We start from the raw sequence: 14,069 nt of genomic DNA, 5'->3' as shown, positions 1-14,069 counted from the left end.
TTCAGCTAATTCTTCCTGGAATATCTTTTCCATTTTCCTTTGTATACTGCTGAATCATTTAATTCTAGGTGTATCTCATCTGAACATTATGAAGTTAGATTCATTTTTCTAATTCCATTCTCATATTATTTATTAAAAAGTTAATTTAATGCATTTATCTTTGTTGCATAGATATATTTGACTTATTTTTGCCATTTTATTTTGGTTTTATTTAATTTTCCTTTCCTTTTTTCCTCCTTTCATGCTATCTGTTAAACTGATATTTTTTTCTGCTTTTCTTTCTCCTCTGCTGGTTTGGAAGCTGTAACTTTATATTTTGACCTTTTTAACCATGACTCATAAATTTTCATATACATAAGAACTATAGTATTTTCTCTTGTTTTAAAAACATTTAGTCTATCCTTGGGCTTCCCTGGTGGCTCAGAGGTTAAAGCGTCTAATCTCTGCATGTTTTATCTTCCAACTTTCTTAATTTTTTCTAGAATTTTAATAATGTCTTTGCTTTCTTTTATTTTTTAAAAGATTAGTTTAATTTCTGTGCTCACAATTACGTCTTATGCCCCATGCTTTCTCTCATTGTGTTGTTTTTTCTTGCCTTAAGAAGTAGTTATTTCAACAAACATGTCTAGCAGGTAAACCAATTCTTATAGGCCTAGAAGTATCTTTATTTTTGTCCCTACTGCTTAATGGTAAGTAGTTTTAAATGTTTAGGTTGCAGTTATTTTTCCCTCAGCACTTTGAAGATCTTGCTCTATTATCTTCCAGCATTTTAGATACAATAAGAAATCTGCTATTTAATTAGTATTACTTTATAGATAATCTTTTTTTCTCTCTGATAGTATTAAGGCTTTCTTATCCTTATATTTGTTCTATGTGGGAGTTGAGGTGTGGATTTATTTTCATGTATCTTTCTGTAGATTTAATGATGATGCTTTTGATCTTAGATATCATATTGATCTTTACTACTAGAAATATCTCAACCATATGTCTAAATATTGCTTATCTGCCATGACTTTTATATTCTATGTCTGAAATAATCTATTTTCATATATGTTAAAGCCTGTGTCCTCCATGACCATTAATAGCTATTTCACAATGTTCATCTCTTTACATCTCTGAATCTCGCTCTTTGTGAATTTCTTAATCCTGTCTTCCAGTTTACTGTCTTTTCTACTATATCCAGTCAAGAATTTCTATATATACTAGAATTTTCTTTTTCAACTAGCATATTTTCATCTCCAAAAATTATTTTTTTAATTTTTCCATATACATCTACTCTTATCTTTTGATTTTTTTCTATTTTTCCTTTGATTTTTATAGATGTTGTTTATAACATATTTCTTTGTGAATCTTAAAGTCTTATTTTTAAGGTGTTTTCTGATTCCTCATGTATATACTTGTTTTTGCATACTTTTTCTTCTTTTAACTTTACATAGTCTTTTTAAAATTTTTGTTTTTTGTACTATAGTTGATTTACAACATTACATTAGTTTCAAGTGTACAGCAAAATGATTCAGTTATATATATATGTATCCTTTTTCAAATTCTTTTCTCACTTATGTTATTACAGAATATTAAGTAGAGTTCCCAGTGCTGTACTACAAAACTACAGTCTGTAGTCAAAATTGTGTGATACTGACACAAAAGCAGAAATACAGAATAATCGAACAGAATAGAAAGACCAGAAATAAACCCATGCACCTATAATCAGTTAATCTTCAACAAAGTAGGCAAGACTATATGATAGAGAAAATAGTTTCTTCAGTAAAAGTTGCTGGGAAAACTGGACAACTACATGTATAAAGTGAAATTAGAACATTCTCTAACACCATACACAAAAATAAACTCAAAGTGAATTAAAGACCTAAATGTAAGGCCAGATACTATAAAACTCTTAGAGAAAAATGTAGGCAGAACACCCTTTGATATAAATCACAGTAATATCTTTTTCACTCTGTCTCCTAGAATAATGGAAATAAAAACAAAAATAAACAAATAGGACCTAATTAAACTCAAAGACTTTTGCACAGCAAAGGAGACCATATCAAAATGAAAAGACCAGCTATAGATTCGGAGAAAATATTTGCAAACAAGGAATTAATCTCCAAAATTTACAAATAGTTCATGCAGCTCAAATCCAAAAAACAAAAAACAAAACAACCAATCAGAAAATGGACAGAGGACCTAAATAGACACTATTCCAGTGTAGATGTGCATACTTTCCTAATTGTTGAGGTTGTTGACTTTTTTTCTTAGCTTTAATTTGCCTCATGTACTTTGGAAATGATTTTGCAGGTTCATATTGAAGGGAAACTTTTTTTCTCTGTTTTTCTACCTTAATCACCGAGTCAATATGTGGCTTGGCCTGATTTTAAGAAGTAAATTTTGTGCCCTCTGGTCGCTTGGGTTTTTATAACCTTTAGCTCTAAGAGCTTTTTTTCAGCCTCTTTTCATAGAGGAGCCATGCCTCAATATAGAGTCCATGCATTGAGACTTGCTCAAGTCTTTTGCCAGGGAGTTATTTTTAATCCCCACCACCATGCAGTATCAACCCTTGGTGCCTCTGATTGCTACCAGACCTGGAACCAAACAAATCTATTCTGTCGGCCTTGCCTACCACTTTGTGTTCTATAACATAGCATTTTTTATACAACTGTATTTTTTTTCCTCTAGATACATTATCTGTAATTACTAGGTTTATGAAACAGAAAAATCTTTAAAATGCGTGCTCCCCTACTATGGTCATCTTGATCATAAGTGCTATCATTTCAGTTTTTATGTAAGAATTTGGAAGTTAGGAATGAATCTTTTTCAAAACCATTGTCTGTTATATCTGTAAGATTCATTCTGCTGCCTTGTTTAATGTCATAGATTTGGTGCATCAAACAAGAGTATGAACAGTTCTTATTCTAGGGGCATGATTTCTAGACTTAAAGTGAATGGATTCAAATCATGGCATTGGTATTTACTTCCTGTGTGATTCTACCTTTTGAAGCATTTTGTTTCCTCATCTGTATTTATGAGTTTGTGTCTACCTCATAGACATCTGTAAAGGATTAAATGTGGTAATATATAAAACATTAATATAATATTAATATGTTCTTTCCTGGAAAATTCTATGGACAGAGGAGCCTAGCAGGCTACACTTCATGGGGTCACGGAGTTGGCCATGACAGAGTAACTGAGCACATGCGACTTACAGTAAGCCCTCAGTGAACCAGCTGTTATTTTTACAGTCAAGTTGCATTTTTTTTCTCTAGATACTTTATCTGTAATTACTAGGTATTTTAAACAGAAAAATCTCTAAAATGTGTGCTCTCCAAATAGGTCATCTTGATCATAAGTCCTGTCAGTACAGTTTATGTACATATACAATTAAATGTGCATATCATACAGATATGCACATTTAATTGTATAAATTCACCTAGAGCCATCCTTTAGTGAAATATGTGTAAATAATATATATATATATATATATATATATATATATATATATAATTATTTTTTCAACATAGTTTTGGAAGTTTTGGCCACAGCAGTCAGAGCAGAAAAAGAAATAAAAGGAATCCAAATTGGAAAAGAAGAAGTAAAACTCTCACTGTTTGCAGATGACATGATCCTCTACATAGAAAACCCTAAAGACTCCACCAGAAAATTACTAGAGCTAATCAATGAGTATAGTAAAGTTGCAGGATATAAAATCAACACACAGAAATCCCTTGCATTCCTATACACTAATAATGAGAAAATAGAGAAATTAAGGAAACAATTCCATTCACCATTGCAACGAAAAGAATAAAATACTTAGGAATATATCTACCTAAACAAACTAAAGACCTATATATAGAAAACTATAAAACACTGATGAAAGAAATCAAAGAGGACACTAACAGATGGAGAAATATACCATGTTCATGGATCGGAAGAATCAATATAGTGAAAGTGAGTATACTACCCAAAGCAATCTATAGATTCAACGCAATCCCTATCAAGGTACCAATGGTATTTTTCACAGAGCTAGAACAAACAATTTCACAATTTGTATAGAAATACAAAAAACCTCGAATAGCCAAAGCAATCTTGAGAAAGAAGAATGGAACTGGAGGAATCAACCTGCCTGACTTCAGGCTCTACTACAAAGCCACAGTCATCAAGACAGTATGGTACTGGCACAAAGACAGAAATATAGATCAATGGAACAAAATAGAAAGCCCAGAGATAAACCCACACACCTATGGACACCTTATCTTTGACAAAGGAGGCAAGAATATACAATGGAGAAAAGACAATCTCTTTAACAAGTGGTGCTGGAAAAACTCGTCAACCACTTGTAAAAGAATGAAACTAGAACACTGTGTAACACCATACACAAAAATAAACTCAAAATGGATTAAAGATCTAAACATAAGACCAGAAACTATAAAACTCTTAGAGGAGAACATAGGCAAAACACTCTCCGACATACATCACAGCAGGATCCTCTATGACCCACCTCCCAGAATATTGGAAATAAAAGCAAATATAAACAAATGGGATCTAATTAAAATTAAAAGCCTCTGCACAACAAAAGAAACTGTAAGTAAAGTGAAAAGACAGCCTTCAGAATGGGAGAAAATAATAGCAAATGAAGCAACTGACAAACAGCTAATCTCAAAAATATTCAAGCAACTCCTGCAACTCAATTCCAGAAAAATAAATGACCCAATCAAAAAATGGGCCAAAGAACTAAATAGACATTTCTCCAAAGAAGACATACAGACGGCTAACAAACACATGAAAAGATGCCCAACGTCACTCATTATCAGAGAAATGCAAATCAAAACCACTATGAGGTACCATTTCACACCAGTCAGAATGGCTGTGATCCAAAAGTCTACAAGCAATAAATGCTGGAGAGGGTGTGGAGAAAAGGGAACCCTCTTACACTGTTGGTGGGAATGCAAACTAGTACAGCCACTATGAAGAACGGTGTGGAGATTCCTTAAAAAACTGGAAATAGAACTGCCATACGAACCAGCAGGCCCACTGCTGGGCATACACACTGAGGAAACCAGAACTGAAAGAGACACGTGTACCCCAGTGTTCATCACAGCACTGTTTATAATAGCCAGGACATGGACGCAACCTAGATGTCCATCAGCAGATGAATGGATAAGAAAGCTGTGGTACATATATTCAATGGAGTATTACTCAGCCATTAAAAGGAATACATTTGAATCCGTGCTAATGAATTGGATGAAACTGGAGCCTATTATACAGAGTGAAGTAAGCCAGAAAGAAAAACACCAATATAGTATACTAATGCATATATATGGAATTTAGAAAGATGGTAATGACAACCCTGTATGCGAGACAGCAAAAGAGATACAGATGTATAGAACAGTCTTTTGGACTCTGGGGGAGAGGGAGGGGGCGATGGTTTGGGAGAATGGCATTAAAATATGTATAATATTATATAAGAAACAAATCACCAGTCCAGGTTCGATGCACGATACAGGAAGCTTAGGGCTGGTGCACTGGGATGACCCAGAAGGACGGTATGGGGAGAGAGGTGGGAGGCGGGGGGTTCAGCATTGGGAAAACATGTACACCCATGGCAGATGCATGTTGATGTATGGCAAAACCAATAAAATATTGTAAAGTAAAAAAATAATAATAATTTAAAATAAATAAATAAAAAATAAAAGGTTTTAAAAATCCTAAAAAAAATTATTTTTAGGTATATACCCTAGTATATGTGTTATATTAATTTGTACCATAAATAAAATTAAATATTGCTGAGACTGTCTACTCCCCATACTATGTTTATACTTTATGTGTGATTTAAATTATCTTCAGTGGTCATTTTGACTCTTTTTTTTTTAACCTTAATAAACCAACTTTAAGACTAAATCATTTCATCAGATATAAATATCACTAGTTATATCTAAACTAATCACGTTTGTATTTATGACAGGCTTTGATAATTATATATAACTGTGCAGTAATAGATCTGAGTTCAGAATCAGATCTGGGTATACATCTGGACTCTGCCAGTCCCTGGAAGTGGGATTTTATTCAGCAACGTCACCTCTTTGAACCTCAGTTTTTAATTTCTAAATCAGAGATAATAGTACTCACATACCAGTGTTTGGAGGGGTTAAATAAGACATGAGAATGCAATCTGTAAACTGTACATCAATCTAGAAATAAAAGCTGTGATTGCTTGCCATCGTTAGAGCGGCTTTACCCAACTCATGTGGAAAGCAGGTTACCTTACGCCTGTAAAGTCAGTTTCACTTGCAGTCCATCCTATACTTTTGTAATAAGGAAAAGCTCTCAGTGAGGAGTCTATGAAGAATGATTCTTGGGGGGACGGCAGTGAAGTAGATATACATTATCTAGTGTTTGTATATGACCATTTAAGTGCTGAGACCAAAGTTTTAGAATCCTTTGCTCTTTCAAACACAGCATAAAATATTTAGTTCTTAGCAGTTTGAAACAGCAATAAAGGAATCCTAATTTTAGTTCTGAAGTCAGCTGAACAGGCATTTCCTTCCCTATTCAGATAAAATTATTACATACCTTTAGTGGACCGTGCTGAACAAATGTAAGAACTAAGCTATTTATCCCTAGTCGATGGCTCTATTTTAATCACAAGAAAATGTGTTCCCCCCTTAAGTCTCCAGTAAAGTTTCTCCCTTCTTTCTCCAGAGGCAAATGTAGCAGAAACAAGTGGAACATGCTTTGTTGTTACCAGAGCCAGATAAACATTAAATTAAAATTACAATTCCTTGAAGCCCAGCAAAAGGTTAGCATGTAAACTTGTAGTTCCACTCAGCTCTTTTTAACCTCTTTCTTAACTATCTTCTTATCTTTCCATATATGGCTCAAAAATCAAAACAGTATGAAAAAGTAGTCACTGAGAATCTACTTTCACCCCTGTCCCCATCTGCCCCAACCATCACCCCTCTGGTCAAAGCTATTAATAGTTCCTTATGTATCTTTCTGCTACTTGTTTATACACACAAGCACAACAGTGTAAATAGATACATTCTTACACTTCTTACACAAATGGAAGCATACTCTGTATATTGTTTTGCACTTGGCATTTTTTTTTTTTTTTTACTAAACAGTATATCTTGGAGTTTTATTTTGATTTTGTTTTCATATCAATACATAGAAAGCTTTTCATTCTTACTTAGAATACCATTCATGATATTCCATTAGAAGTATTATACTTGCTGCTGCTACTGCTGCTGCTAAGTCGCTTCAGTCGTCTCCGACTCTGTGCGACCCCATAGACGGCAGCCACAGTTCATCTAATCAGTCCTCAGAGCAACATTTGAGTTGTTTTCAATCTTTTGCTGACATAAACCTTGCTATAGTAAGCTGGAAAAAAAAAAAGTGAATATTGTTATTTTGTACATGTGTCAGATATCTATAGGATAAATTGCCATGGTAGGATTTATGGGATGAAAGAGCAAATACATTATTTTAAAAATAACTGTATTGTTTCAAACATGTCTAAACAATAGAGAGTGGAGGCATCTGTAATATAGCCTGTTGGATTGGTCCAGGCTTCTTTACTTCCTGGCCATGTGGGTTTGGGCGAGTCATTCCCCTCTCATGGGACCTTGGTGTGCTCCTCTCCAAAAGTTGGAGACTGGTCCCTGTCTCAACTGGGTGATTATCAAATTAGATACTGTGATCATCAACCTGAAATTGTCCACAACCCTGATGCCTACATGCTAGGCTCACTTGCTTTGTTTTCTTATTATCATAAAGAAACTTTTTTCTTTCTTTTTTTGATGTCTCATTCTATAAATTTTAACATCATGTAGTTTTGTGTCACAACCACCATAATCAGGATACAAAATAGTAAATGCATTTTTATTTTAATAAGTGACTAGTTGCTGTCCACTTCAAAGGTTTTACACCCTCACTGGACTCCCCCCAGTAACATATGAATAACTTCTTCTCACAGCTTTGGCAAAAGATAGAGTTGATTGTTTGCTGCAATTGTTTGTTGTTATAGCATTCTCTGTGAAGAGATATAAGCAGTGGACTAGCGCTGCAGCAGCTGTCTGATCTATCTTCGCTTGATTAAAGTTGCTTAAGCCTAAAATCGGAAGCTTACAAAGAAAAATAAGTACTAAATGGAGGCTTCACATTTTAATCACATTTAAAAGTAGCTATTTTTCCCATCTGCTCCTGAAACAAATAGACAGCTCAGTTTACAGCACTCTGTCTTTCTGAATAACTAAGGAAAGCAGAAAAAGTAGTGTAGGTTGAAGTTGTATATCTTTGAGAGGGTAACTGCTCTTCACTATATGTTGCCAGGTTCAGATGCACTTGTATCTTCTCTTTTCTCTTTTGCCTCCTACCCAGTGTCAAAATGGGGCTTCCCGGTTGGTGCAAGAATCCACCTGCCAATGCAGGAAATGCAAATTCAGCCCCTGAGTCAGGAAGATACCCTAGAGAAGAAAATGGCAACCTACTGCAGTAATTCTTGCCTAGATTATCCCATGAACAGGGGAGCCTGGCAGACTACAGTCCATGGGGTTGCAGAGTTGGACATGACTTAGCGACTTGGCACATACGCAAAGTGTCAAAACATTTAGAAATGAATAGAATGATATTTCAGTTTTTTATTTTCATTTGAGAATTTACTAAAAAAAGAAGATTGACATGAGAAAATTGGACTAAAGTATTTGAAATGTTTTCTTTCTGTACTATAAATGTAAATCAGCCATAGATAACCAAAATAGCATTCTTTTTTACTTAGTCTGGAAACAACTGTCCTACAGGCTAGATTCAGCTAATAATGGGAAATGCAGAATTTCATGAAGTTAATGAAAGTGATATTTGAATACTACTCAAGTCACACATAAAGCCAGTTAGACCAGTTAAAATGAAATAGAGAAAATGGATGATGATTCATTGGGTGCTACAAAGAAGAATAATTTTAATATCAAAGGATTGGAAAGGCCATTGGGAAAACTGGAAAAAGTGCTCTGAATATTTTTGTAAAAAAGGAACCTTTCAAAAAGCATGCTAGAAAGTTAAACATTAAGGACAGGATATCATACTGTGTTATCAACTGTTAGAAATCACAAAAAAGAAAAAAAATGTTATTCAATCTTTGTTGATTTTTGTTATTCCAACAGTTTAAATTATAACCTGTCTTTAAATAGCATTTGGTTTAATACGTTTCATAATAAAGTCTTACTAAACCTTCCTTCTCCACTCCCATGCCCCTACTATTTACCATAAATCTTTAGTTCCTATTTCATTTACATTTCTTGTCCTGGTACCATTTATTTTTAGATAACAATAATAATACAGGACAAGTCATAAAATGAATTTTGATTTTTATAAGTGAATAAAATTTGAATTACATTATGTATAGCCATAAACAGCATCCTGAAGAACATAAGCATTTACATCATCCAGTGATTAAGGAAAGACTGATCAGCAGGACTTTGGTCACTATGGGTAATGACAGCTCTTTTTCTTTTTTTTTTACAGTTTTTAAAAATTTTTTTTAATTGGATGATAATTGCTTTACAATGTGGTGTAGGTTTCTGCCGTACAAGAACAACACATATGTCCCCTCCGTCTTGAACCTGCCTTCCACATCCCACCCCTCTAGGTTGTCACAGACACTGGGTTGAGCTCTCTGTGTTATACAGCAACTTCCCATTAGCTATCTGTTTTACATATGGTAATATATAGGTTTCAGTGCTACTGTCTCAATCCGTCCCACCCTTCCCTTGCCCCGGTTTGTCCTCAGTCTGTTCGCTATATCTGCATCTCTGTGCCTGCCCTGCAAATTGGTTCATCAGTACCATTTTCCTAAATTCCATATACATGCATTAATACGCTGTATTTGTTTTCTTCTTTCTGAGTTACTTCACTTGGACAGGCTTTAGAGTTGAGCTGGGAAGAATATTTGAGTAGGCCACAGTCAGTGAGTGATGAATGCAGTTAGAATTTTATGATGTGAGAACTTTGGCTTGAGTGATGAATATTCAGGTAATGAGGACTCTGTTTTGTCCTTAGTGTTCTGGATAAGGAACTGTGGCTTTCTGGGTGGCAAATTCTAAATTTTTCAAGTTTAATGTAAAACTTCCTATCTGACATAAAGTCATCAACTATATATTTATTCAAGTACCATAAAAATGTATGTGTGACCAAGGAAACCAGAATTGAAAGAGACATACGTACCCCAATGTTCATCGCAGCACCGTTTACAATAGCTGGGACATGGAAGCAACCTAGATGTCCATCAGCAGATGAAAGGATAAGAAAGCTGTGGTACATATACACAATGGAATATTACTCAGCTATTAAAAAGAATGCATTTGAATCAGTTCTAATGAGGTGGCTGAAACTGGAGCCTATTATACAACTGAAGTAAGTCAGAAAGAAAAACACCAATACAGTATACTAACACATATATATGGAATTTAGAAAGATGGTAAAATGACCCTATATGTGAGACAGCAAAAGAGACACAGATGTAAAGAACAGACTTTTAGACTCTGTAGGAGAAGGTGAGGGTGGGATGATTTGAGAAAAGAACATTGAAACATGTATATTATCATATGTGAAATAGATCGCCAGTCCAGGTTTGATGCAGGAGACAGGGTGCTCAGAGCTGGTGCACTGGGATGACCCTGAGGGAAGGAATTGGGAGGAAGGTGGAAGGGGGATTCAGGATGGGGGACACATGTATACCCATGGCTGATTCATGTCAATATATGGCAAAAACCACTACAATATTGTAAAGTAATTCAGTTCAGTTCAGTAGCTCAGTCGTGGTGAAATCTTTGGAACCCCATGAACCGCAGCACACCAGGCCTCCCTGTCCATCACCAAATCCCAGAGTCCACCCAAACCCATGTCCATTGAGTCGGTGGTGCCATCCAACCATCTTATCCTCTGTTGTCCCCTTCTCCTCCTGTCCTCAATCTTTCCCAGCATCAGAGTCTTTTCAAATGAGTCAGCTCTTCACATCAGGTGGCCAAATATTGGAGTTTCAGCTTCAACATCAGTCCTTCCAGTGAACACCCAGGACTGATCTCCTTTAGGATGGACTGGTTGGATCTCCTTGCAGTCCACAGGACTCTAAAGAGTCTTCTCCAACAAAACAGTTCAAAAGCATCAATTTTTCGGCGTTCAGCTTTCTTTATAGTCCAACTCTCACATCCATACATGACCACAGGAAAAACCATAGCCTTGACTAGACAGACCTTTGTTGGCAAAGTAATGTCTCTGCTTTTTATTTTTATTTATTTATTTTTTTAGAACAACTCAGCAAAATAAAATTCCGGTTTATTGTTGGACAACATTGTTTCACACATACATCAAACAGGCCAAAAAAATAAACAGCAACTTCATAGACAAAAAAAGGAAAAAAAAGAAACCTTTTATCTTTGGCCTTTTTAACCATCTCATACAAACCAACTACTTATAGTACAGCTAAGTACATACACAAAAAAAGTTACTGGAATGTTCGGAATAAGATTGTTTTTTTTTGTTGTTGTTTTTGCTTTTTTTACAAGGTTTTTTTCCTCCTTTGAGATTATAATGAACATGGTCACACCACAAGTAAAGTCAGAGTAGGACAGAGAACGCTCCGAAGGCTGGTTTGGTCATCCGAGATCATTAAAAATGGCTGACCCGTAACAATATGTACAAAAATATAAAATGTAAATAAAAAATACAAACAAATTTTCCTTTTTAAAGTACTTTAAGAAAAAAAGCAGGGCCTTAGAAGTTTTGGTTCTTTTTTCCTCCCCTGTTGCAAATTCACGTTGTGGTTTTGGTTGGGTGGTGGAGAGCGCTGTCGTCTGTGGGTGGCGCTGCCCGCCAGGGGCGGGCGGGTGGGACTCTTCGAAGGTGACCACGTTTATAGATTCTGAGACGGGAAGTGGAGGGTGAATAGGTCACGGCGGCCTTTTTTTTTTAAGTTTAACTTTTCCTTTTTTGCTGTCTAGTCATCTTTATCAGTCTTCTGCTTCTTGGTATCCACATCGTTATCCTCGTCATCTTCAGCTGCCCGTTTGCCCGTAGCTGCCTCGGCCTCCTCATCTTCATCTCCGTCCTCTTCCTCACCGTCACCTTCCTCCTCCTCCTCTTCCTCCCCACCTTCCTCCTCTTCTTCGTCTACCTCGTTGTCTGCTTCCTGCTCCCCATTTTCCTCATTAGCATTCCCATTTGCAGGTGCCTCTCTCCCATTCTCCGCCTCCTCCACAACTTCCTTCTTCTCCTTTAAGTCCTTGGTGGTGATCTCGGAGCTGTTGTCCACGGCCGCGTCTGACATGATGGGGCACTCCGGTGATCCGATGCAACGGACTGAGAAGAAAAGTGGGAGTTCGAGGACTCTGGCGGTAAAGCTGCCGGAGCCCGCGGCGGCGGAGATGGTGCGCGGCGGAGGTGGCTGCGGCAATCAGGGAAGCCGGAGACGGGAACAATGCAAAGATGGCTTTTCAGAGCAGCCAGTGGGGCTCTGCTTTTTAATATGCTGTCTAGCTTGGTCATAACTTTCCTTCCAAGGAGTAAGCATCTTTTAGTTTCATGGCTGCAATCACCATCTGCAGTGATTTTTGAGCCCCAAAAAATAAAGTTCGACACTGTTTCCCCATCTATTTCCCATGAAGTGATGGGACCAGATGCCATGATCTTAGTTTTCTGAATGTTGAGCTTTAAGCCAACTTTTTCAGCCTCCTCTTTCACTTTCATCAAGAGGCTTTTTAGTTCCTCTTCACTTTCTGCCATAAGGGTGGTGTCATCTGCATATCTGAGGTTATTGGTATTTCTCCCAGCAGTCTTGATTCCAGCTTGTGCTTCGTCCAGCCCAGCGTTTCTCATGATATACTCTACATATAAGTTAAATAAGCAGGGTGACAATATACAGCCTTGACGTACTCCTTTTCCTATTTGGAGCCAGTCTGTTGTTCCATGTCCAGTTCTAACTGTTGCTTCCTGACCTGCATACAGGTTTCTCAAGAGGCAGGTCAGGTGGTCTGGTATTCCCATCTCTTTCAAAATTTTCCACAGCTTATTGTGATCCACACAGTCAAAGGCTTTGGCATAGTCAATAAAACAGAAATAGATGTTTTTCTGGAACTCTCTTGCTTTTTCGATGATCCAGAGGATGTTGGCAATTTCATCTCTGGTTCCTCTGCCTTTTCTAAAACCAGCTTGAACATCTGAAAGTTCATGGTTCACAGATTGCTGAAGCCTGGCTTGGAGAATTTTAAGCATCACTTTACTAGCGTGTGAGATGAGTGCAATTGTGCAGTAGTTTGAGCATTCTTTGGCTTTGCCTTTCTTTGGGATTGGAATGAAAACTGACCTTTTCCAGTCCTGTGGCCACTGCTGAGTTTTCCAAATTTGCTGGCATATTGAGTGCAGGACTTTCACAGCATCGTCTTTCAGGATTTTAAATAGCTCAACTGCATTCCATCACCTATACTAGCTTTGTTCGTAGTGATGCTTTCTAAGGCCCACTTGACTTCACATTCCAGGATGTCTGTCTCTAGGTCAGTGATCACACCATCGTGATTATCTGCATCATGAAGATCTTCTTTGTATAGTTGTTCTTTATATTGTTGCCACATCTTTTTAATATCTTCTGCTTCTGTTAGGTCCATAGCATTTCTGTCCTTTATTGTCTCCATGTTTGCATGAAATGTTCCCTTGGTATCTCTAATTTTCTTGAAGAGATCTCTAGTCTTTCCCATTCTGTTGTTTTCCTCTATTTCTTTTCATTTATCACTGAGGAAGGCTTTCTTATCTCTCCTTGCCATTCTTTGGAACTCTGCATTCAAATGTGTGTATCTTTCCTTTTCTCCTTTGCTTTTCGCTTCCCTTCTTTTCACAGCTATTTGTAAGGCCTCCTCAGACAGCCATTTTGCTTTTTTGCATTTCTTTTCCATGGGGATGGTCTTGATACCTGTCTCCTGTACAATGTCATGAACCTCCATCCATAGTTCATCAGGCACTCTGTCTATCACATTTAGTCCCTTAAATCTATTTTTCACTTCCACTGTATAGTCATAAGGGATTTGATTTAGGGT

The 14,069-nt window shown here is 36.6% G+C and overlaps 2 protein-coding genes across 3 annotated transcripts in view; one reads left to right on the top strand and one right to left on the bottom strand.

The window, feature by feature from the left end:
• Positions 1-14,069, top strand: part of MBD5 (methyl-CpG binding domain protein 5) — a 484,478-nt gene that overhangs the window by 272,796 nt on the left and 197,613 nt on the right. The gene's annotated exons all lie outside the window — the stretch shown is intronic.
• Positions 11,434-12,472, bottom strand: LOC615626 (prothymosin, alpha (gene sequence 28)). Its single transcript, NM_001039953.1, is given in 1 exon segment — positions 11,434-12,472. A coding segment is annotated over 1 exon segment (330 nt). The 5' UTR covers positions 12,311-12,472; the 3' UTR covers positions 11,434-11,980.

Source organism: Bos taurus, chromosome 2 (assembly GCF_002263795.3).
Source record: "Bos taurus isolate L1 Dominette 01449 registration number 42190680 breed Hereford chromosome 2, ARS-UCD2.0, whole genome shotgun sequence".
Lineage (NCBI taxonomy): Eukaryota > Metazoa > Chordata > Mammalia > Artiodactyla > Bovidae > Bos > Bos taurus.
This window is presented reverse-complemented; position numbering and strand designations above follow the sequence as displayed.